Source organism: Taudactylus pleione, unplaced genomic scaffold (genome assembly GCF_031769625.1).
Source record: "Taudactylus pleione unplaced genomic scaffold, aTauple2 ptg001058l, whole genome shotgun sequence".
NCBI classification, from domain to species: Eukaryota; Metazoa; Chordata; class Amphibia; order Anura; family Myobatrachidae; genus Taudactylus; species Taudactylus pleione.
The window spans coordinates 441,412-466,528 of NW_028285459.1; the positions used below are offsets into that span (position 1 = coordinate 441,412).

Here is a 25,117-nt window from a genome sequence, read left to right on the forward strand (position 1 = left end):
AGACTTGTGGATGTGGAGATCATACATCCAGGCCCCTCGCCTTCACCTCCTCCCACAGCCTCAGACCTCGGCTTTCAAATACCCGCCACCCAGCATGACAGTTTGTTCAGGCCCATATGGAAGCCGCAGGGGCCCAAGGTACTGGGACTCTTCAAGAGTTAACAAGCCATATGGATAACCAAGAGGCGGCACAGTGACATGTGGCTCAGTACCTGCAAGAATTGTCCAGACAGTTAGTGACCATACAAAATACACTGGCATCTATGTCCACGGCCTCGCCACCTGTCGTTCCTGCTGGTTCTCCAGGGTTACCTCAAGGGGCTATGCCACAGAAGTCTCGTCTCCACTTGGCCACCCCAGGAAGGTTTGACGGTACTCCCCAACATTGTCGTGGTTTCATAAACCAATGTGAAATCCAGTTTGAGTGCCTCCCCCAGAATTTCCCTACCTCCCGGTCTAAGGTCGCCTATGTAATTTCATTATTGACTGGGGCTGCATTGGACTGGGTTTCCCCTCTTTGGGAACGGGCTGATCTGCTAGTTTCTAGATACGAAGACTTCAAACGGATTTTTGATGAGCCCGGCAGATCGGATTCTGCTTCCTCCGACTTACTCTGTGTCCGCCAAGGTTCTCGCTCGGTGGGACAGTACGTGGTGCCGTTTTCAGACCCTTGCATCGGAACTTAGATGGAACGAAGAAGCACTCAAAGCAGACTTCCTCCATGGGTTGTCCGAAAGGATGAAAGACGAATTAGCATCCAGGGATTTACCTGCATCTTTTTCTGAGACTATTTCCCTCTGCATAAAGATTGATTTACACCATAGGGAGCGGTGGGGTAATAGAGGTCATGTGGATCGCCCTTGAGATCGTCCGGCCTCAGGAAGTCAATCCCATTCCCCCACCTCCAGGGGTGAGGAACCTATGCAGATCAACAGAACCAGGCTAACCACGGCCGAACTCAATCGGCGCTTTCAAAATAAATTGTGTCTTTATTGCGCTGCCCCCGAGCACATCTTAAAGAATTGTTCCCCTGCTGGCGGGAAATGCGAGACCCTAGTTGATGTCGGGAGCATTCAATTAGGGGTAATTTTTAAGCACTCCCAATTAACTGACAGTTTATTGCCTGTATCTCTTTCCCACCAGTTCAGGACAAGGGATGTTAAAGCCCTTATAGATTCCGGTGCTGTGGGAAATTTTATTTCCAAATCTTTAATCCAGTCCCTTGGTATTTTGGTGGTACCTTTACCAGACAAATTACTGCTCTCCGGTGTAGATGGTAAAACTGTGCTAGGTGAATCCATATCCTTGAAATCCCAGCCCGTGACCCTCAGGGTTGGTTGCCTGCACCGAGAGACCATTGAATTCCTCATACTTCCTAACTCTGCTTACGAGCTGGTTCTGGGTTTACCGTGGTTAAGGAAGCATAGTCCTACTTTTGATTGGTCCAATATGCAAATTGTATCATGGGGACCAAACTGTTCCCATCGGTGCCTAACCCAAGTACTTCCTGTATGTACCCACTCTGTGCACCCCAGTACAGGTGCAAAGTTCCCCCCGACCGACAAGCCAAAAGATCCTTCTGTCTTCAGTCTACCACAACCATATCAAGATTTTGCCGATGTCTTCTGCGAGCAGGCTGCTGATCAACTCCCTCCTCATCGGTCGTGGGATTGTGGAATAGAACTTCTCCCGGGGAAGATTCCCCCTCGGGGCCGGACCTATCCTTTGTCAGTTCCAGAAACAGCTGCCATGGCAACTTACATTAAGGAAAATCTAGCCAAAGGGTTCATACGGCCTTCCTCCTCCCCTGCAGGGGCAGGGTTCTTTTTTGTGAGCAAGAAGGATGGAGGCCTCCGGCCCTGTATAGACTACCGTGGCCTCAACCAAATTACTGTAAAAAATTGGTATCCATTACCTTTAATTCCTGAGCTTTTCGACAAGGTTCATGGAGCTAAATTGTTCTCTAAACTAGATCTTCGTGGGGCATACAATTTGATACGAATCAAAGCTGGGGATGAGTGGAAGACCGCCTTCAATACCAGAGATGGTCATTTCGAATATCTGGAAATGCCTTTTGGACTCTGCAATGCGCTGGCTATATTCCAAGGCTATGTAAATGAAATCTTTCGGGACATTCTCTACAGCTTTGTCATCGTCTATTTAGATGATATTCTAATCTTTTCTAAGGATCTCCAAACTCATCACCAACATGTTCGAGAAGTTCTAGTTCGCCTTCAAAAACACCACCTTTATGGAAAGCTATCCAAATGTCTCTTTGAACAAACTACAGTTCCTTTCCTAGGACATATAATTTCTGGAGAAACCATTCAGATGGATCCAGAGAAACTGAAAGCGATCTCTGAATGGCCATTACCAAAATCTTTAAAAGCTAGCCAACGTTTTTTGGGATTTTCAAACTATTATAGGCGGTTCATACCGAATTTTTCTACTCTGGTGTCTCCCATTACTAGTCTCACACGGAAGGGCGCTAACCCAGCCCAGTGGCCGGACTCAGCCATACAGGCCTTCCAGAGATTGAAAGAGACATTCTCTTCTGCCCATATCCTTTGCCAACCCCAACTGGATAAACCATTTTTTGTGGAAGTGGATGCCTCTTCGGTGGGTGTAGGGGATGTATTATCCCAAATTTCCAGTGACGGGAAGAAACATTCATGTGGATACTTCTCTCGTAAATTTTCCTCGGCAGAGAAAAACTATGCGATTGGAGATCAAGAATTCCTAGCTATGCGTCTGGTGTTAATGGAGTATCGTCATCTTTTGGAGGGGGCCAAGTTTCCAGTTACCATTATTACTGACCATAAAAACTTAATTTACCTTCAGATGGCTCATCGCTTAAACGCCAGGCAGGCATGCTGGTCGTCGTTTTTCTCAAGGTTTAACATTAAGCTTCAATTTTGTCCCGGTAATTTGAACAAAAAAGCGGATGCTCTCTCCCGGTCTTTTCTACTCGACACACAGGAAGAAGATCATCTGAGATCTCACCCAATTCTGGATCCTATGGTCTTCGCTTCAACTCAAATATTGACTCCGCCTCCGGGGAGTTTTTGTGACTCCCGAATTACGGAAAAAGTTGTTAATCTGGGCTCATAGGGCCTGATTCAGAGCCGTTCGCAATTTGCGGACGTTCGTTCAGGAAAAAGGGGTGGCTATTCAAATGAACCATTCGCTCTTTGCGGTCTGTTGACGCCTCCATGTCTGAATGAGCGAACAAAACCTGCGCCCGCTATTTTGTAAAAAACGCCCCCTGGCCACTCTCATCATACGTCATGTCCGCTATTCAATAGATTAATCGAGTACATCGAACAGCGTATGAACTGCTCGCTATTCTTGTGGCTGATTTTTCCTACCACTATATTGCGAGCAGTTTTGACTATAAAACAACCAGGTGACGTGGTCAATGACTCTGCTGTTTTAATTATGCACACCCATAAAACGCCCATTTTGACCTTTAAGCACGCCTGCGTTCTTAATTCCACTCCCCGTTTTCAAGCACCTTCCCCTGTTACCACCCACATACGCCTCATCCTGTCACTCAAAGTAGCAGGCATTCGCTATATAGCGAACAAATGATTTTCGGCCGCACTGAATGGTTCGCGCATGCGTATTATGAACCGTACGCATGCGCAGAAGTGCAAACATCGCTCGGAACGAGCGTACTGCCGCTTACGAGCGGCTCTGAATCAGGCCCATAGTTCTCTATTTGCTGGGCATTCTGGTATTTTCAAAACATACAAGTTTCTTCAGCGTTCTTATTGGTGGCCCTCGATGAGAAAAGATGTTCAAGAATTTATTTTGTCATGTGTAAAATGCTCACAGCATAAAGTTTCTTGCAAAAAATGTGCAGGTCTTCTACGCCCGTAACCGGTTCCTACTATGCCTTGGACCCATATATCCATGGATTTTATCTCTGAGCTTCCACACTCCAAAGGACATAACACCATATGGGTAGTGGTGGATCATTTTTCAAAAATGGCACATTTTATACCATTAATAGTCTGCCATCTGCACCCCATTTGGCAAAAATTTTTGTTAAAGAGATTTTTAGATTACATGGTCTTCCAAGAGAGATTTTTTTCCGACCGTGGAGTCCAATTCATAGCCAACTTTTGGAGAGCCTTATGCAGCGCTTGTGGAACCAAATAAAAATTTTCATCAGCTTACCACCCACAAACTAACAGGCAAACCGAGAGGGTTAATCAGGAACTGGAGACCTTTATAAGAATTTTTGTGTCCTCTTCACAGGATGATTGGATGGACTTACTACCTTGGGCCGAGTTTTCACATAACTTCAAGTACCACACTTCCTCCAATTCCACACCTTTTTATACTGTTTTTGGTAAACATCCCCGGATTCCAGATTTCCAACATTTACCTTCGGTGGAGGTCCCTGCAGTTACTGACATTGTAGAATCTTTTTCAACCATTTGGAAGAAGATCCACGCCTCATTGAAACAATCATCCAAGAATTATAAAAGATTCGCTGACAGACGATGGGTCGCGGTTCCTCTGCTGAGAGTTGGAGATAAAGTCTGGGTATCTACTAGGAACATCCGACTGAAAGTTCCCAGTATGAAGCTGGCCCCATGCTTCATTGGCCCGTACCGCATTCACAAAGTGATCAACCCTGTTGCGTATAAATTGGAACTCCCACCTCAATTGAAGATATCTAATACCTTTCATATTTCTCTATTGCGACCTTTGGTGTTAAATCGGTTCCAAACCACCTCTCCTAAATTACTTCAAGTACAAACTTCTCAAGGTACAGAATTCGAAGTTGGGAAGATTCTGGATTCTCGGTTTAGATCCAACATTCTCCAATACCTCATTGATTGGAAGGGTTATGGTCCTCAGGAGAGGGCGTGGATCAGAGCCACAGATGTTCATGCACCTCAATTAATTCGAGCCTTCCACATCAAATTTCCTGGCAAGCCTGTTAGGTGTCCGGTGTCCACCCTGAAAGGGGGTTACTGTCAGAGTTCAGCCGGGGATCGGCCATCCCTTACCATCCCACCGGCTTCCTCTGACTTCCCGAGTAGTCGGACGGCTGGCACAGCGACGTGGGAGGAGCTGAGCATTCACCCTGCAGCTGTGGTGTCAGGCGACCCGGTGAGCGGGGATCGCAGTTTCCATCATGGGCGCCGCCATGACACTTTCCCTATGTCAGTACTTCCTTCCCTGATTGGCCCGGCTGGTCAGCTGATGCTGTGGGCCTATCAGCAGGCTTCCAGGGGTATATATCCGCCTCCTGTGCTCCAGGTAGTTGCCTGAACAATCATTGTCACTGCTAGTGTAACTAGAGGAGTCTCGTTCCAGGTTCCCGTGCTTCCAGTGTGTTTCTTCCAGAGCTTCTAAGCTATCTCTCCACAGAGTCTTTACTATCAACTGCCTGTGTGAAAGCTAACCTTCATCTCTCCACAGTGCCTTTACTAATCAACAGCCTGTGTGCAAGTTAACCCTCCATCTCACCACAGTGCTTTACCATCACAGCCTGTGTGCAAGTTAACCCTTCATCTCATCACAGTGCTTTTACCATCACAGCCTGTGTGCAAGTTAACCCTTCATCTCATCGCAGAGCTTTTACCATCACAGCCTGTGTGCAAGTTAACCCTTCATCTCACCGCAGTGCTTTTACCATCACAGCCTGTGTGCAAGTTAACCCTTCATCTCACCTCAGTGCTTTTACCATCACAGCCTGTGTGCAAGTTAACCCTTCATCTCATCGCAAAGCTTTTACCATCACAGCCTGTTTGCAAGTTAACCCTTCATCTCACCTCAGTGCTTTTACCATCACAGCCTGTGTGCAAGTTAACCCTTCATCTCATCGCAGAGCTTTTACCATCACAGCCTGTTTGCAAGTTAACCCTTCATCTCACCTCAGTGCTTTTACCATCACAGCCTGTGTGCAGGTTAACCCTTCCTCTCATTATACCCTAGTGTATATTCTCCGGTTGGCAATCCGGTATATACTTCGTGGGATATCCAGCTGTTACCTCAGCCTACCAATAAATCTCCACACCTCTCTAGCCAGCACATCAAGTGCCTTTCTCCAGCCAGGAGTTCTATCCCACTCCCCATGTGCCTATTCCAGGCATTACCCTCAGGCCATGGGTGTTTTGATTCTCTTTTCCCTGCAGGCATTGGTCACCAAGTCAAAGGACCGCGACCTGCTTACAGGGAGCCGCACAAGCCCATATCCCGCTTGGAGGGGTCACTGGCGAACACCTCCTTGTGAGTTAGACTCCGCACCATTGACTAGGTCTAGCCAATGACCAAGACTTGTGGATGTGGAGATCATACGTCCAGGCCCCTCGCCTTCGCCTCCTCTCACAGCCTCAGACCTCGGCTTTCAAAAACCCACCGCCCAGCATGACACCCTGCATTTAGCACCATCCAGCTATCCTTCGACTCGACTCAGTTTCCCAGTCCCGGCTGCTGAAAAACATCCCAACAGCATGAAGCTGCCACCATGTTTCACTGTGGGGATGGTGTTCTTGGGGTGATGGGAGGTGTTGGGTTTGCGCTAGGGGTGTGCACCGGCCACTTTTTGTGTTTTCTGTTTTGGTTTTGGATCTGGATCTTTCTTCGTGTTTTGGATCTGGATTGGTTTTGCCAAAACCACCCTTCCGTGTTTTGGGTTCTGGGTTTTGTGTTTTGGATCTGTATTTTTTTTTAAAAACAGCTAAAATCACAGAATGTATGGGTTTTTATGCTCCTATGCAATTATTAACCTCAATAACCTTCATTTCCACTCATTTCCAGTCTATTCTGAACACTGAACCCCTCACAATATTGTTTTTATGGCCAAAAGGTTGCACCAAGGTAGCTGGAAGACTATGCTAAGCGACACGAGTGGGCGGCACAAACACGTGGCCCATCTAGGAGTGACACTGCAGTGGCAGACATGATGGCAGTTTGAAAAACTAGGCCCCAAACAGTACATACTGCAAAGAAAAAAAATAGGTGCAAGATGGAATTGTCCTTGGGCCCTCCCACCCACCCTTATGTTGTATAAACAGGACATGCACACTTTAACAAACCAATCATTTCAGCGCCAGGGTCTGCTACATGACTGTGGCTGAAATTATTGGTTCGTTTGGGCCCCCACAAAACAAGCTGGCAATTAATGTGTCCCTGCACAAACTGGCTCTACGGAGGCAAGATGTCATCCTCATCCTCCTCATCCACCGATTCCTTGGGTAAAACAGGAAAAAGGGATTTAGGTGTCCCTGGACTGCTTACGGTCTTACCCAAAGTTTCTGAAATTGACAGTAACTTTTTATGAATGCGCTGCAGGTGACGTATAAGGGAGGATGTTCCTAGGTGGTTAACGTCCCTACCCCTACTTATTTCACCTTTACATATGGTACATATGGCAAGACAGTTGTTGTCCGGATTTGGATAGAAATATTGCCAGACCAAAGAGGTGGAATGTTTGGTCTTCTGCCCAGGCATGACCGTGATGGGCTTTTTCATCCCACGGACAACAACTGTCTCCCCCGGAGCCTGATTTAAACAAACCACACCACCATCAGAATCCTCCTCGCCAACTTCCTCCTTGGAGTGCCCTTTGGGGGTTACAGCACACTTTAGCGGTCAATCCAGCTGGCCCTTTATTTATGGGACACAGGCGCACGCTTGGCACTACTTTGTTGATGCAAGTGCGGCTACTGCGCACACAATTCACAAACACAAAAAAATATATTTTTTTATTTTGTTTGGAGTGCCCTTTGGGGGTTACAGCACCCTTTAGCGGTCAATTCAGCCGGCCCTTTATTTATGGGACACAGGCGCACGCTTGCCACTACTTTGTTGATGCACGTCCGGCTACTGTCCACACAATACACAAACACAGAAAATATTTTTTTATTTTGTTTGGAGTGTACTTTGGGGGTTACAGCACCCTTTAATGGTCAAGCCAGCCGGCCCTTTACTTATGACACAGGCGCACGCATGGCACTACTTTGTTGATGCACGTGCGGCTACTGCGCACACAATTCACAAACATAGAAAATATTATTATTTTTTTTTGCACTTGGGGGAGCACCCCTGATGGACAGAGCACAGCACCCCTTTAGGACTGGGACTCTGCACAGGACTTTGGAGTGGACACAGCCCCTATGGACAACTGACTGCACAACACACTCCAGCAAGCCCCTATGGCCTTTGGAGGAGTGGACACAGCCCCTATGGACAACAGCAGCACAGCACAACACAGCCAGCCCCTATGGACTTTGGAGGAGTGGACACAGCCCCTATGGACAACAGCAGCACAGCACAACACAGCCAGCCCCTATGGACTTTGGAGGAGTGGACACAGCCCCAATGGACAACAGCAGCACAGCACAACACAGCCAGCTCCTATGGACTTTGGAGGAGTGGACACAGCCCCTATGGACAACAGCAGCACAGCGCAGCACAGCACAGCACAACACTACACTGCACTACACTACACTACACTACACAGCCCAGCCAGCCCTAACTCCCACCCTCCCTCTTCACTGTCCACAGCCGAGTGAGAAAATGGCGCCGACACGGGTACCTTATATAGGATCCAAAACCCGCGAGACCCGGAAGGCGGGATGATGACGTTTTGCCTCAATTTCAGATCCGAGTCAGGCGGGAAAAGTCGTTCCTCGGATCAGGGGGGCTCGGGGGGTTCTGATTTCAGAAATCCGAACCCGCTCACCCCTAGTTTGCGCTTTTCCTTGGTGGACAAAAAGTAAAATTTGGGGAGTCGCCCACGTGCCTTTTGGCAAACTCAAATCGTGTCTTCTTATTTTTATCACTAAGTAATTGCTTTTTTCTGGTCACTCTTCCATAAAGCCCAGCTCTATGGAGTGTATGGCTTACTGTGGTCACATGCAGATACACCAGTCTCTGCTGTGGAACTCTGTAGCTCCTTCAGGGTTACCTTTGCTCTCTATGCTGCCTCTCTGATTAATGCCCTCCTTGCCCAGTCTGTGAGTTTTGTGGGTGGCCCTCTCTTGGCAGGTTTGTTGTGGTACCATGTTCTTTCCATTTGATGATGATGGATTTGATGGTGCTTCGGGGGATCATCAAAGATTTTGATATTTTTTTTTAGAACTCAACCCAGAATTGTACTACTCAACAACTTTGTCCCTGACTTGTTGGAGAGCTCCTTGTTCTTCATGGTGTGATGCCTCTTGCTTAGTGGTGTTGCAGCCTCTGGCGCCTTTCAGAAGAAGGTGTGTTTATACTGACAGATAATGTGACAATTAGATTTCACACAGGTGGACCTCATTTCAATAATTATGCGAAGGTAATTGGTTCCACCAGAACTTATGAGGGGCTCCATAGCAAAGGGGGTGATTACATATGCACATGCCAATTTTCAGAATTTTATTTATAAAGATTCTTTTTTAAATATATTTTTCTCATTTTACTTCATCAAATTAGACTATTTTGTGCATATCCATCACATAAAATTCAGATTTAAAAAATAAATTACAGGTTGTAATGTAACAAAAAGGGAAAAAGCCAAGGGGGTGAATACTTTTGAAAGGCACTGTGTATATATATATATATATATATATATATATATGTATATATATATCTCTACAGGGGTATAGAAAATCCTTCTATAGAAACAAATAGAAGACAGGGACAGAAGAGAAGGGAGGAAGTCACACAAAGTACTCCTATGCACTTAGCAACAAACTTGCTCACCGAATATTCAATGCAAAAAAAAAAAGTGGCAAATATTGTTCTACAACCAAGCTCCAACAGGGGAGAGAAGAGCTTAATATAACCTGACTGCAGGAGTGAGGTATAAACGGAGGCAACTCCGGTGTCTCTTTCCGTGAAACTGAATACCGGAAATTATGTAAAATGGCCGCAGAGCATTGAAGGGTGGGAGAATTTACAAATGGCAGGTGTCCTGCAGGAGGGGATGCACTAAGGGTTGGGGGGAGGATCCAATAGTGAAGGCTAACCTCCTCAGTCTGACCAAAACCCCAGGAATATGGTCACCGTTAATAACAATGTCACATTGCCCTGGTGGTCTAGTTGGGGTGCAGAGACTACCTGACCCCCACTGTTAGTATAGCCTGTGGCCCTCTTCACCAGCGGTAACAGCTGCTCAACACATGGCTCCCTGCAAGCAGGGAGCCTCCTTACCTGTCCCCAGTGTGTCCGGCTGCGGCTCCCTATCAGTGTGCTGGAGTCGGACCGGGGTCACTGATCCAGTCAGTGCTCTGACAACCAGCACTGGGGATCAGTGGAGCGGAAGCGAGGGTGCCCCTGAGACGCTGACTCACTGGCTGCTCAGTAAATAAAAGAATAAATAGAAAACCGGGTTGGCTGGTTTAAACCAAATGACCACAAGAATGGCGGCGTAGCTTCTTTAAAAAAAAAAAAAAAAAAAAAAAGTGTACTACATAAGGACCCCTGGTATTATTCCACATTATTGTTGCTTGTGGACTTCATTTGAGTGAGGCATTAGATCTGCCTAGCATCAGCTAAGACTCCATAAACAATCCTATAGGACGGAGAAAACCACAACTAACATTCTCAATCTTAAAGGGTGAACAACTTCAACACATTAAAGAGGCAATACACATAGAAACACCTCATGGTTTACTCTCCTTCATGTTTATTTCAATTCAAAACCTTCAGTCCTAATGAGATGAGAGGAAGAAAGAAAGACTAAAGGTGGGTATCCACTACCCGATTAAACAGAGCGATTGAACGATAACGACATCGATATCGTTAAATTGCTTGTTTATCGGGCAGCTTAATGTCAAAAACGACCAGCGATGCACACTCCCGCTGGTGGTTTTTGACATCTATCATCGCCCGAACATGCCGCTCAATCTGCCGATAACAGATTGGCCATGTTCGGGAATGAGCCTACACTGAACTACTGATCGTTCAGTGTAGGCACAGCACAGACTGTGAAACGACTGCACGATTACAATGTCGTAATCGTGCAGTCGTTTCACAGTCTGCTAGTGGATGTGCCACTTTATACACCTTTCACACTGCCAATCTGGGTCGCATCCAGGATTTTGTAGATAGCTCCACCCGGGGTGAGACCCCTTTCAGACTGGCGGCGTGCCCCGACCTATTGCCGGGTCGATGACGCCGACGCCATCACCTGCTATGCCGGGTTGAACCAGTGTTTAACCCTGCTCGTTACCTGGGTTGAAATGCTGGGCCACTCGGCCCGGGTTATTTCAATGGTGTCCTTTCACACTGGACAATAACCTGGGTTGCTGCAAAATTAAGTGCAATAATCCAGGTTATTGCTAGCAGTATGAAAGGGGTATTAGTCTGGCTCTCTTCTGATGAGACAGAAATCCTAATAACTGTGGATTGTTAATGTTAGAAAGTATTAAATGGTTGATCAAGGTTTCTAATTCATAGCACTGTTTCACAGTTTTAATATATTGAGTAGGAATGAAAAAAAACCTGGATTAAAAAAAAAATTGGTTCATTTGTTTTTTTTCCACCTTGAAAGAAAATAAATTGAGGCTGCTTAATAGCAGCCCCTTAAAACCATGCCCACTCCTTGGCCACCAAACGAAAACTGGTCCCCCTAGTGTTGGAGGCAGGGTATAGGGGAGATGGAGCCTGTGCTGCTGGGTAAAAGAATGTAACCATTTGGTGCCCAGACTCCTCCTCAGCAGCCTATACCCTACGTGATCCCAGTGTCCCCCATGGAGGAAAGAGAAATGTTATATTTGTACTTAAATTTAATTATTTTCTCAGAGTTACTTACATCTAAAGCTAGCCACATACTAGACCAACTTTCATCTAACTGGTTGATTGGTTGGAATGAAAATCTGGTAAGGAAAGGGAGTAAATGATGATCAGCAATTTGCTCCTAAATGCCAGAAAACAGATGAAAATGGTCGTTCAGACAAGGTTGTTAAATGTTTGATCTAAACAATTTGTTCAAACAACAGTTTTTGTCCATTTTCTGGTGTTAGGGAGCAAATTACTGATTGTCATTTGCTTTCATACCTTACCAGATTTTCATTCCAACCAATCAACTAGTTGGCTGGTTTGATGTAAGTTGGTCTAGTGTGCGGCCAGCTTAAAAGCGGAGAAATGGAACTGGGACGTAATGGGGCATAATCATATAGGCAAAGTTCAAATTTACACAAATGTAGACTATGTAAACCTGGACGTACAGATGTGTACTCATACATCTAGTGGCATATCCAATTGAGAGCACAATTTTCGCAGCATGAAAATTAGAGCATATCATGCCCATTTCATTACCGCGGGTATGCACACTTGCGATACCTGTAGTATCCAATTAAAATAAATACGTCATGTAGCGTAATATGCCTGACAAGAGTGAGCTGCCAGGCCCCGTGCAACTCTCCTAGCGCTGGTCACAATGTGAGAGAGAACTGTGCAGATTAATTTGATATGCGACACTTGTATATGTTTGTACGTCCAAGTCTGTATACGAAGCACAATGGAACTTGGCATTTAAAAAAGTTGCAGCATCTTAGCATTTCGTATATAGATTCAGTCTCGGTCGCTCACAGATATACAAGTGTCGCATATCAAATTCATCAGCACAGTCTCCTGGTGCGTCCTATTCGCATTACATTGCAAGTTAAATGCATTTCTAGCAGTGACACACGGGACCTGTCACACAAGAGGGGCTGCTTGGCTTGACTGCAGCAAAATTATATGAGGTCACCCCCTGCCCCTTACCCCTCTACCTACCCCTTCCTGTGACTATGGTATAGGTCACTGGTTGAATCCACATGTAGAATATGGGTGAACATTTCTCCAGAAGAACACACTCAGATTATACCTGGCATGAAATTCTATATTTCTCCTTCAAGTCCTGTAGTGATCAACATCGGACACCAAAGTAATGTTAGCTTGAGTAATGTTAGTCTAAAGGTGCCTACACACTTGGCGATGTGCTCACGATTTACGATTTCCCTTGAACTCTCCCCTGGCAGCTCCCCGGCAGTCCTACACATGATTTGGAGTAAAAAATGTCCAATCTGACTTAAGTTCTATCGTGCATCCAGTGCATTGTGCCCCAGATTGGCAAATCTGCCCTACAGCACAGCAGATCTGAAGATGCGATGTGCGACCAGCGGGGACGAGCATCGCATCGTGATTGTGATCTCACGATTTGGGCATTTTTTTACACGATCTGCCATTCCGATGCGTCGGAAACGGCCAGATTGTGTATAAAAAAAAAAATCGGTAAGTGTGTAGGCACCTTAAGTTAATGTCACTGTCTGTGTATAGGTTTATAGGAATAAAAGTCAATCTATGGTGAAATTTAAGAATATGAGGAGTCAAAGACTGTGGAAATCTGTGTCTGGTCTTGGCTTTCTGACTATCAGATCCCATCATAGTGTCTTGTTAAAGATATGGGAAAAGTTGCAGATGTCTAACGGAGTAGGAAGATAATTAAACAGAATTGCAGTGGGATGTAAATACTGAATAATATTTACATTTCCTGCTCAATATCTGAAAAATAAAATTATAAGGGTTAGTAGCCATTTAACTTAATTAACACCTTTAAAAGGTAGAAATATAAATTTATATCAGTAGTAATAAAGTTTACATACCCCAACAGTGAAGAGAAAAGGCTTGTAAAGTTGTTTAAGCATGTTGGTACGTATGGGGTAGACAGGTTCTGCCACAGATGGTGTAAAGCTACTTTTAATTGTCCCACTGCCATTCTGAACCTCAGATTCAACTCTTTCTGGCTTCTTTGAAACCCTTCTGAAACCACTCCTCTGTTCAATCAGAAGCCTAAATAATGTAAAAAAGCACAGAAATTAGCACAGACCACATGCCAATGAATCAAAGATTAATTTTAATAAAGCCATTTAGTCAGAGAAAACCAAAAAAGGGGGGGTTCCCTAAAGACTGGGTTCATAGATTTGCTCTCTGCTCTGTTGAACAACTGTGGAAAGACAGTAAAACATTGGTTTTCCATTCACGCTATACGTGGGAGGAATGTTTATTCAAGGAGCGAATGTCCCAAAGCGGACAACCCCTTTTAATATTTCTAAAAAAGAGGGCCATCTTAAAACTAGCCTGCTACATGTACACCTCAGTTTAAAAAGGACCCATCCACTGACTGCACACAATAGTTGCTTACAGTCCTCACACACTATTCCATTAGTTTTAACAGGACAAATGTATATGGTTTTGCATGGCCTCATTTTTCATCCACCGTTAATGTTTATTCTTTTGATCTACCCAAGCTAATTTTGAGCAAGATTATTTTGGTCTTATATGGAACTATTTTATTAACATGTTGAAATAAAATATCTACAGTATGTGTCAATTAACTAGAAGAAAAAAAAATGCAATCCTAGAATATTAAATAAAATAAAATTTGTCTCCTCTCGTGACTCCTCTTCCGCCCCACTTCCGCTTACAGTAGGTGTTCTCCAAGGTTCTCTTCTTGTTCCTCTCTAGGTGAACTCATCAGCTCCTTTGACCTCCAATATCATCTCTATGCTGAGGATACTCAGATATACCTTTCCTCCGCTGACCTTTTCTCCCTCTCCTCACTCGTATCTGCAACTGTCTCTTAGCCATCTCTTCTTGGTTGTCACAGCACTTTCTTAAGCTTAATATGTCCAAGACTGAGCTGATCATCTTCCCACCCTCCCATATCACCTCACTTCCCACAATTTAATTATCAATTGACGGCACAACTAGCTCCTCTAGCCCCAAAGTGCGCTGTCTTGGCAGTTATCATGGACTCTTCCCTCTATTTCAAACCACAAATTTATCACCTCTCGCAGTTCTGCCATTTCCATCTCAAAAATAGATCCTCTCTCACCCAGGATGCTACTATGCTACTCAAACCCTTATGCTGGCCATACACATACGCGATTTCTGGACGATTCCACGATTTTCGACACACCGTACGATCAATCCTGTAGAAAATTTGCACTTTTTAACTTTAATACCATCCGATGTGCACTCCCGCAGCTCTTTTAATTGGATCATATTATCGGATGTGCAGCACATATTATCCATCGTAATCCTATGCTGATCGTGCCGTGTTTTTCAGCATGCCATGCATCGTACGTCCGAGCCCTGTCACTTGTAATCGATAAGTGTTCTCAATTTACAGACTTCAGATATCCCCAGCAATCCGGACCTACACAGTGGAGAAGATAGTGTTGCGACTCGAAACCCCACCCCACCAATTTCCATAAAACAAAGGCAGAAAGCCAAAAATATTAAAAAGGAAGAAGACCCACTACTTCGGCAGGCCAGAGAGGCCTTATTGAAACCACCGGATGAATAAGACAGCTTTGCGGCATATGTCAGTGCAGCGGTGTAAGGAATGGTCCAGGACCAAAGAATACAATTTGAAAGACTGACGTCTGACCTTATATTTAAAGCAAGGCAATGCTACAGCCCTTATTTTAATGTTTTCCTACTTTACTGTCATTTTACTTCGCTGATTTTATATTATTTTTGTGTTTAAATTTATATTGAATAAAAGTTATGTTTTAATATTATAGTATCCAATGACACATTAGTGCATTCCATTATATGGACTACTTTCTCTCCTTTTTTGTTGTTTACTTTTGTGTTATACCTTTTTTCTGACAATGTGATACACCTATCATCTATCTGTCATATTGAGCTGTGCGTTCTATTTGCCATATGCTGCTGTAATATTTATTGCTTCAATAAAAATAAATGTTTTTTTTTTTTTTTAAATCCTTTATATGGTGCCACAAGTGTTCCACAACACCTTACTACAGAGCTCGACAAATGTTGGGGGCCAGGTCACCATGGCTACCAGATTTTGCTGCCTGGCTACTAGATTTTGCAGTGAGGAAGGAAGCAGATCCTCATCCGCTCCGGCGGAGATTTGTGCCTATAGTATTGCGTGTTCATATCATGCACAAGAGTGCATGTACTGAGTGTCACCTGCGGTGACTGCTGTGCCTCTGTCCGTCCCGGCCTGCACTGACGACTCCTCTCCATCCTGGCCTGCTCTGATCTCTGTTGTCTGTCCCAGTTTACGCTGATCCTCCTGTACGTCCCGGCTGTCTACTGTCTCTTATCGCCGGCTGCATAGAGCTCTCCGGTAGTAGGGTCTATTCATGGCCCGGGATTGCAGGGGGGCTTCAGAGGGATAGTGGTGTGACCACGAGGGGAGGCGGTTTTTGTTGTACTTTTTGGCACAATTGTTTTATGTGAAATGTAGTCCGTTATTACTGGAGGGTGGAGCAGGGAAGCTGTGTGACCATTTTGTGGACTAGTATAGTGTGTATAACAGTTGCATAACACACAGAGCTGTGCTCCTCACTCACTCCTGTAATTTTTTTGGGGGGGACGGTGGTCTGGTTCCTACAATTTCTTCCTGGCTCCTAGAGTTTAGAAAAATTAATCAAGCCCTGCCTTACAAATAAGTCAACAAGCAACAGGTGACTTAAAATACAATGCAGGACAAGGTCTATATACAATGCTGCATTAGTCATAACACTCAAATAAGCAACAGGGCATAAGTAACCAGGTGTTAGGCGCCCGAGTGAGGAGTAAATGATAGTATAAGGATTAGCACAAGAGGGTAGAGGCCCTGCTTGTGAGAGCTTACATTGTAAAAGGACGGGCCAGCCAAACAGGTGTGACACAGATGGGGTAGACCGGGAAGAAGGAGAAACTAGCAGAGGGTTAGGATGAGAGCTGGAAGGCTTTGATGAAGTAGTGGGCCTTGGAGCCCGTTTGAAGATTTGTAGAGAGGTGGAGAGTCTGATAGGCAGAGGGAGAGCATTCCAGAGGTAGGGAGCAGCATGGCCAAAATCTTGGAGGCGGGAGTGGGAGGAAGTAATCAGTTGGCAGAAGAGGCGACATGCATTTGTTGAGCATAGAAGGCGGACGGGGGAGTGAAGGGAGATGAGGTCAGAGATGTAAATGGGAGAAGAATGGGTGAGGGCTTTGTAAGTGAGTGTAAGAACCTTGAATTGGGTTCTGAAGGGGAGCCAGTGGACAGGTTGTAGGAGAAGGGAGGCAGATGTAGAACCTTTTGGAGAGGAAGATGTGCTGAGCAGCAGCATTGAGGACAGATTGGAATGGGAAGCAGGTGAGCCATATAGGAGGTTACAGTAGTCCAACCTGGAGATGACCAGTGTATATAAAGGTGACCATACACTAGTACGAGATCAAATTCATCATACTATTTCCCTTGAATTTCCCGGAGCTCCCCGGCAGTCCTGACCACATGATTTGTGCTTTTTTTTCACGCACGATTTACATGAAATCAGTCGTACGATCACGCGTCACTATATGACGGATTGTGATAGGGTTGATCATGTGCCTCGCCCAAAAACATGCGATAGATTGGCCCCAAATTTAAATAAAGGGTTGTGCTTCACTGGGGGGGTATAAAAAAAATGCCTGCCTCTTCAGCTCTGTGCACTCCTGTTTGATCTTTGAGGCTTAATTTTTACCCTGCTGAACGCACCACATTGCTAGCTACTGTGCATTGCTTTGTATTGCCTGGTTTTACAAAGTGTTTTCTTGCTCTATTTCCTGTGGTCTCTTGTCTGCTTTTTTTGTGGTGATGAATCCCTGCTGTTATAGAGCACTTCTGCCCTATGCTGTGGTCAAGCTGAGTGAGGAGAGGGTGAGGGCCCAGCATAGGAGGAGGATGAGGTCCTGCTGGACCAAGGATTGGCTTCTGGAGAGGGAGAGTCAATCCTATATGCCCATGCTGATGGAGATGCGGTAGTCATCCGGATTGTTCTCCCTCAACTTCCTGCGAATGGATGACACCATCTTCCAGGAATTGCTGCATCTAGTGACCCCCTATATCCGGAAGCAGGACACCAAATTTTGGTTGGCCATCATGGTTGAGGAGAGGCTCGTGGCTACGCTGAGGTACCTGGCTACGGGACGCCCCTTTGAGGACCTAAAGTTTGGGACCTGCATCTCTGCTCAAGCTTTGGGATGCATTATCCTGGAGACGTGCAAGGCTATCGTGAAGGTGCTAAGATAAAACACACACCACACTTTTTTTTTTATAGTAAACCAGAGAAATGTTTTGTTTTAACTTTCTATAGTTTGTTTGTTATGTGAAAAATTAAATACAAAAATAAGATTTATTTTGGGTTTTTGTGCAGTTTATGCTGCCAACATGGGCTATAAAATGTGTAAAACATAAATACTTATGTGAAACTTTATTTGTATATATGTGTGTGTGTGTGTGTATATATATATATATATATATATATATATATATACATACATACATATATATATATATATATATATATATATATATTCTAAAATGTTAAAAGTATCACTAAGTTACCCAATCCCTGATAAGTATGGTGTGGCATGAGCTTTGGTGTTTGGGGCACAAATACATGCAGAAAGTGCAAAGTCAGTGGTGCCCTGCCCCACTGACATGCACTTCCAGCATGTGCTCCTAGCCGCCTGAGAGTCTGGGTCACAAACATCATGCTGCATTCAGCACCATACTTCTCAGGGAGTATGAAACTTCATTAGTACCAAACAAGTTTGTAAAATTATTTGGGAAACGCATAACAATTTATGATAAATCCTGATTGTCCTCACTTGCTTTGCATAATAGTGTGAAAAAATTGGGTGGTGAGGGTGTAGAAGTAGTTTGGTAGGAGGCGGCGGATGGAGTATCCTGCTGGGGGAGTAGGATGGTAGGAGGAGGTGGATGAGAGATGAGGTTGGTAGGAGGAGGTGGTTGGGGGCTGAGTTGTTTGGAAAGAGGAGGTGGTTAGGGGAGCAGGAAGGCAGGAGGAGGTTGGTAGGAGGTGGTGGGTGGGGGCAGAGTTTGGAAGGTGGAGGTGGCTGGGGTATCAGGAGTGTAGGGTGGGTAGTTTGCCATTGGTGGGTGGTTTGTTTGGGATGAATAGTAGGTGAGTGTTGTTGTGGTGAGTGTAGGGGGGGTTAGAACTACTTGCGGGGTAATAATGGTAGTATCTGATGTAGCAGCATGCAACACTCTTGCCGCAATTAGACCAGGTAGCCACGGTCAGCTATTAGCCATTACTATTGCCGGCTAGTCTCTGCCTAAATGCTGGCAGTCACAGCGTGCAGCGCTAGTGCCGCGATCAGACCCCCTTAACATCGGAGGTTAGTAGCGGCTTGTACATTCACAATTTAAGACACTTTATAGTATATCAGTACTTTCTCAATTTAACTGGGCACAAATATTTATACTATAGCCTAACGCAGACGCACGTTTCGCTGTAGCTTTTTCATTAGGTAAGCCGACTGTTACCTTTCCCAGGTTTTTTATACTTCAGTCCACCAGTCAGTAACTGTCACTGATTTGAAAAAAGAGAAGAGGCAAATCTAATTGGTCTCAAATCATTCAACTCTGAAGACAATGTTAGGCAAAAGCCATAGATCTTACATAATAATATCTAACACTTCCTATTTATTATATATATATATATATATATATATATCTATCTCATATATACCACAATAATAAATCACACAAAATAATTATTATATAATAAAAATAAATTATAACTATAAAAATAATCAGATCTACCAGTGAGTAATTAATTTTATATATTAATAAATAATCATATTATTATTAATAATTAATATCTACAATATTCATTTAATAACCATATTAACCCTAAATAGCCCATATTATTAAATAAATAACATTATTGTTGTTTTAATCCATAATCTAATTGTGTAAAATAAATATAAATTATAAATATATGTAGTGCCTAATATAAACCTATACATTAATCAAATAATGACTAGATAATAAATTAAATACCCATTATTATCCCTATATAATATATCAAATACCATAAATAAACTGTGTCTCAAAATATATAAATAACTATAGCATTTAATATTTGTGAATTAGTGTATTAAATAACAGTGATACATCTCAATTAAATAAATATTACCATTATAAAATATCTAAAAACATAAAATATTTATACTTGTGTAATAATAAAGTAATTATTGACTACAGATTATGCCCAACAGTAAAGTATTATAATACACAATAAAATCCTTCCTTATAATAAAGTGCATGACTAATACAATAAATTATATTATAATAAAACTTAACCTAAATTAATAAATAGTGTTACCGTAATATGTGGCATAAAGAGAATAATTTATATATAGGTAAAGTACATTTATATATAGGTAAATTTATATATAAGAGAAAAATTCATATTTTTATAGAAACATGGAAAAGTTTATATTTTCATTAACACCTTGGGGTGTCACACTATCCATTAAAAATATCAATCTAGCCTCTCTTTTAAGGAGTTCACAAGTAATGTCTCCCCCTCTTAGGCCAAACTGAATTTTCTCCATTCCAAATGCCTGCAATCCTTTACTTTTACGCCCATGATACTTCAAAAAGTGTCTCGCCACACTTGTGAGGGTCTTCATTCTCCTCTCATCTTTCTGTGCATTATTGATGTTGTAGACATGTTCCATTAGTCTCTTCTTTAATTGTCTCTTAGTCATGCCCACATATATCTTATTACATGGGCAGGTCAAACAATATATGACCCCAAAAGTGGAACAATAAAATCTTTTATTATGCACTTATTATCATATCTGTCTTTAAAATGGCTTTTCTTTAGCATAAATTCACAGGCCTTGCAATTTCCACACTTATAGGAACCAATGTTTTGGTCTTTTGATTTCTTTTTAGAACCAAAATGACTATGTGTCAAAATGGTATTTCAAGTATCTTGATCTCCTCCAGCTTATATCAATTTGGGGACCTAAACTAGTCGCCAAATCTTCATCCGTTTTAAGAACATAAGAGTATTTCTGGAGAATATGCCTCAAATCTCTCCACTATCTCTCCCATCATGCAAAGCGGTCCAGCACGGGAGGATGCTGGACGGAGGAGCGGATGCCGGAGTGGGGAATAAGGTAAGTGGAATTTTTTTTTTTTCATGTGTGTGTCTGTCGGGCACTGCTGGAAGGGTGGAGGGGGGGGGACTACTACTACCAAGGGCACTGTTAGGGGGGACTACTACCAGGGGCACTATATCTATGTCTGTCTGTTATAATATATATATATATATATATATATATATATATACACACTAGGGATGAGCGGGTTCGGTTCCCTGAGAACCGAACCCACCCGAACTTCGGGGATCCGGGGCGATCCGAGCCCAAGCTCGGATCTCCCTGTCTGCCCCGGATCCCTCTCCCGAGGCAAAACCTCGAGATCTGCTGTCGGATCTCGAGGTTTTGCCTCGAGCGGCCATTTAAAAAAAAATGCCTTTGCCTTTAATGGGCAAAGTGCTGATTGGCTGACAGAGCCGTCTGTCACGGCTCTCAGCCAATCAGCATTATGGTGCTCATTTGCATGTAGCACGGACTCGTGAGATCCGTGCTACATGCATCTGTGTGATTGACAGTGACACAGAGCACAGATGGGTCAGTGAGACCCGTCTGTGCTGCTGTGTATTTCAATGACACAGATGCACGCACGGACCAGGAGATCCGTGCTACTTGCATCTGTGTCATTGACACAGAGCACTAACGGGTCCGTGAGACCCGTCTGTGCTGCTGTGGTAAATAAAAAAAAAAAACCTGTGTAAAAAGAGAAAAAAATGGCGTCCTCCCCCCCAAAAAAAGAGCAACCAGCCCCGGGCATTAGTGACCCAGTGCTGGGTGTGCTTAAATACAGGGGACAAACGACATAGGGGTCCCCTGTACTTAAACACAACCAGCACCGGGCTAGTCAGAACCAGAGCTGGTTGCCAAAATACGGGGGACAAACGACGTAGGGGTCCCCCGTATTCTGCGCAACCAGCTCTGGGCTCTGATCCGGTCCTGGTTCTGGAAATACAGGGGAAAAAAATGAGTAGGGTTCCCCTGTATGTTCCAGAACCAGCACTGGACTTTTTCTAGCGGGGGGCTGATGCCACAGCCAGGGGAGCCCTTTCACCGGGCCCCCCAGCCGCAGCATCAGCCCTGACCGCTAGTCAGCCCAGGCCGGGGATCCCTGGAGAGCTGGGGACCCCCCCAATAAAGGGGTCACCCTCTCCAGGGCACCCCAGGCCCAGGCTGATAGCCCGGGGCTATCCCCGCCACCCCTGGTGGCGGTGGGTGGCGGGTTGATTGTGTGGTGTGGTGTAAATAAAGAATATCAAACATTGTCTTTACAAGTAGAACTGCAAGTCCCAGCAAGCCTGCCCCGCATGCTGGTACTTGGAGAACCACAAGTACCAGCATGCAGGGCATTAAGGGCCCACTAGTACCTGTAGTTCACCTGTAAAAAAATGTTTAAAAAAAACACAGGACACACACACCGTGACAGTATAAGTTTATTAAACATACATACACACACACACATGTACACATACTCACCTATGTAACCCTGTAGCATCGGTCCACTTGTCCGGTAAAGTATCCATAGGGGACCTGTGAAAAAAAACATACTCACCATCTCCTATGCGAGGTTCTGTCCTCTTCATTCCAAAGTAGGCATCCCCGGACTTGGCAAAAAAAAAAAACGAAAATGCGATCCACGAACTTAGTACCGTTCTATAGAACGGTACTTCCCGAATGAGAGCTTAGCGGCGGGGTATCACCATGGAAACCCCGCTGCTAAGCGTTCATTGGCTGAGAGAGGCCATCTCCCGTCTCTCTCAGCCAATGAACGGCTCCCTCCATTGTAGTCAATGCTGGGAGCCGCAAGGTTATTAAAGTTTACCCTGCGGTTCCCACCATTGACTACAATGGAGGGAGCCGTTCATTGGCTGAGAGACGGGAGATGACCTCTCTCAGCCAATGAACGCTTAGCAGCGGGGTTTCCATGGTGATACCCCGCCGCTAAGCTCTCATTCGGGAAGTACCGTTCTATAGAACGGTACTAAGTTCGTGGATCGCGTTTTCGTTTTTTTTTTTTTGCCAAGTCCGGGGATGCCTACTTTGGAACGAAGAGGACAGAACCTCGCATAGGAGATGGTGAGTATGTTTTTTTTCACAGGTCCCCTAGGGATACTTTACCGGACAAGTGGACCGATGCTACAGGGTTACATAGGTGAGTATGTGTACATGTGTGTGTGTGTATGTATGTTTAATAAACTTATACTGTCACGGTGTGTGTGTCCTGTGTTTTTTTAAACATTTTTTTTACAGGTGAACTACAGGTACTAGTGGGCCCTTAATGCCCTGCATGCTGGTACTTGTGGTTCTCCAAGTACCAGCATGCGGGGCAGGCTAGCTGGGACTTGCAGTTCTACTTGTAAAGACAATGTTTGATATTCTTTATTTACACCACACCACACAATCAACCCGCCACCCACCGCCACCAGGGGTGGCGGGGATAGCCCCGGGCTATCAGCCTGGGCCTGGGGTGCCCTGGAGAGGGTGACCCCTTTATTGGGGGGGTCCCCAGCTCTCCAGGGATCCCCGGCCTGGGCTGACTAGCGGTCAGGGTTGATGCTGCGGCTGGGGGGCCCGGTGAAAGGGCTCCCCTGGCTGTGGCATCAGCCCCCCGCTAGAAAAAGTCCAGTGCTGGTTCTGGAACATACAGGGGAACCCTACTAATTTTTTGTCCCCTATATTTCCAGAACCAGGACCGGATCAGAGCCCAGAGCTGGTTGCGCAGAATACAGGGGACCCCTACGTCGTTTGTCCCCCGTATTTTGGCAACCAGCGCTGGTTCTGACTAGCCCGGTGCTGGTTGTGCTTAAGTACAGGGGACCCCTACGTCGTTTGTCCCCTGTATTTAAGCACACCCAGCACTGGGTTACTAATGCCCGGGGCTGGTTGCTCTTTTTTGGGGGGGTGCACGCCATTTTTTTCTTTTTTTACACAGGTTTTTTTTTTTTTTTTTTACCACAGCAGCACAGACGGGTCTCACGGACCTGTCATTGCTCTGTGCCAATCACACAGATGCATGTAGCACGGATCTCCCGGGTTCGTGCTACATGCAAATGGGCACCATAACGCTGATTGGCTTCCTGTCTGCCACTGCAGTGCCACTCCTAGATGGGCCACGTGTTTGTGCCGCCCCCTTGTGTCGCTTAGCATAGTCATCCAGCTTCCTCGGTACAACCTTTTGGCCTAAAAACAATATTGTGAGGTGTGAGGTGTTCAGAATAGAGTGGAAATGAGTGGAAATTAATGTTATTGGGGTTATTAATAGCGTAGGAACAAAAAAAGGCCCATTTATGTGATTTTAGCGGGTTTTTTTTATTTTTTAAGAAAAAATCCAGATCCAAAACACAAAACCCAGAACCCAAAACACGGAAGGGTGGTTTTGGCAAAACCAATCCAGATCCAAAACACGAAGAAAGATCCAGATCCAAAACCAAAACACAAAACACGAAAAGTGTCCGGTGCACACCCCTAATACACACACACACACACACACACACACATACACATACACATACACACATTTAGCCCGACACTCTGGATACATTTATCGAGCTGAACAGCCCCTCAGGAAAAAAACATGTGGCACTCCTCAGTAGTTGTGACAAACTGATATTTTGTCACAAATCACATAGGTTCAGTTGATGTTTCAAGACCCATTGGTTTTTTCATCATGATATGTCCTGATGAAAAGACAGATGGGTTTTAAAACTACGACAGAGTCTACTGAGGAGGGCCACCTGTTTGTTTCCTGAGGGGCTGTTCAGCTTGGTATGGGAAGTTGTTAGGGGGCACCAGTCAAAATTTTGCCTAGGGCACCAAATGGGCTAGGGCCTGCTCTGCAGATGTGTCCTCATACATCTAGCCTCAATACACCATGCAGCGCAGCTTGCCTGGGGTGAGTGAGCTGTCAGGTCCCGTCCTACTCTACTATCGCCGGGCATGTTTTTTGCAATGCGACGCAACAAGGATGCACCAGCAGACTATGTCGATTAATTTCATATGTGACACTTGTATATTTGTGCGCACCGGAGTCTTTATATAAGCCACAGCGGAAGTCGGAATAAAAAAAGATGCGGCTGCTACATCGTAGCACTTCATATACAGCTTATACAGATATATTAAAGTGTCACTCAGCAAATTAATCAGCATAGTCTCCTGGTTTGTCCTAGTCGCATAGCATTGCTCGAATTCAATTTGAGGCGAAATTTATCGCCGATGACGTAAT

At 44.7% G+C, this 25,117-nt stretch overlaps 1 protein-coding gene across 2 annotated transcripts in view; it reads right to left on the reverse strand.

Moving 5' to 3' along the window:
* LOC148453941 (presenilin-associated rhomboid-like protein, mitochondrial) overlaps positions 1–25,117 on the reverse strand; it is a 110,014-nt gene that overhangs the window by 72,582 nt on the left and 12,315 nt on the right. The window contains exons 1-2 of one of the 2 annotated variants that reach the window (XM_088461468.1): positions 19,231–19,315; positions 13,596–13,782 (exon numbers count right to left, since the gene is read on the reverse strand). In XM_088461468.1, the coding sequence (XP_088317594.1) occupies positions 13,596–13,637 (42 nt within the window). In that variant the 5' untranslated portion in view covers positions 13,638–13,782; positions 19,231–19,315. Of the gene's footprint in view, positions 1–13,595; positions 13,783–19,230; positions 19,316–25,117 lie in introns of those variants that run through there. The other variant, XM_088461467.1, reaches the window with a different exon arrangement.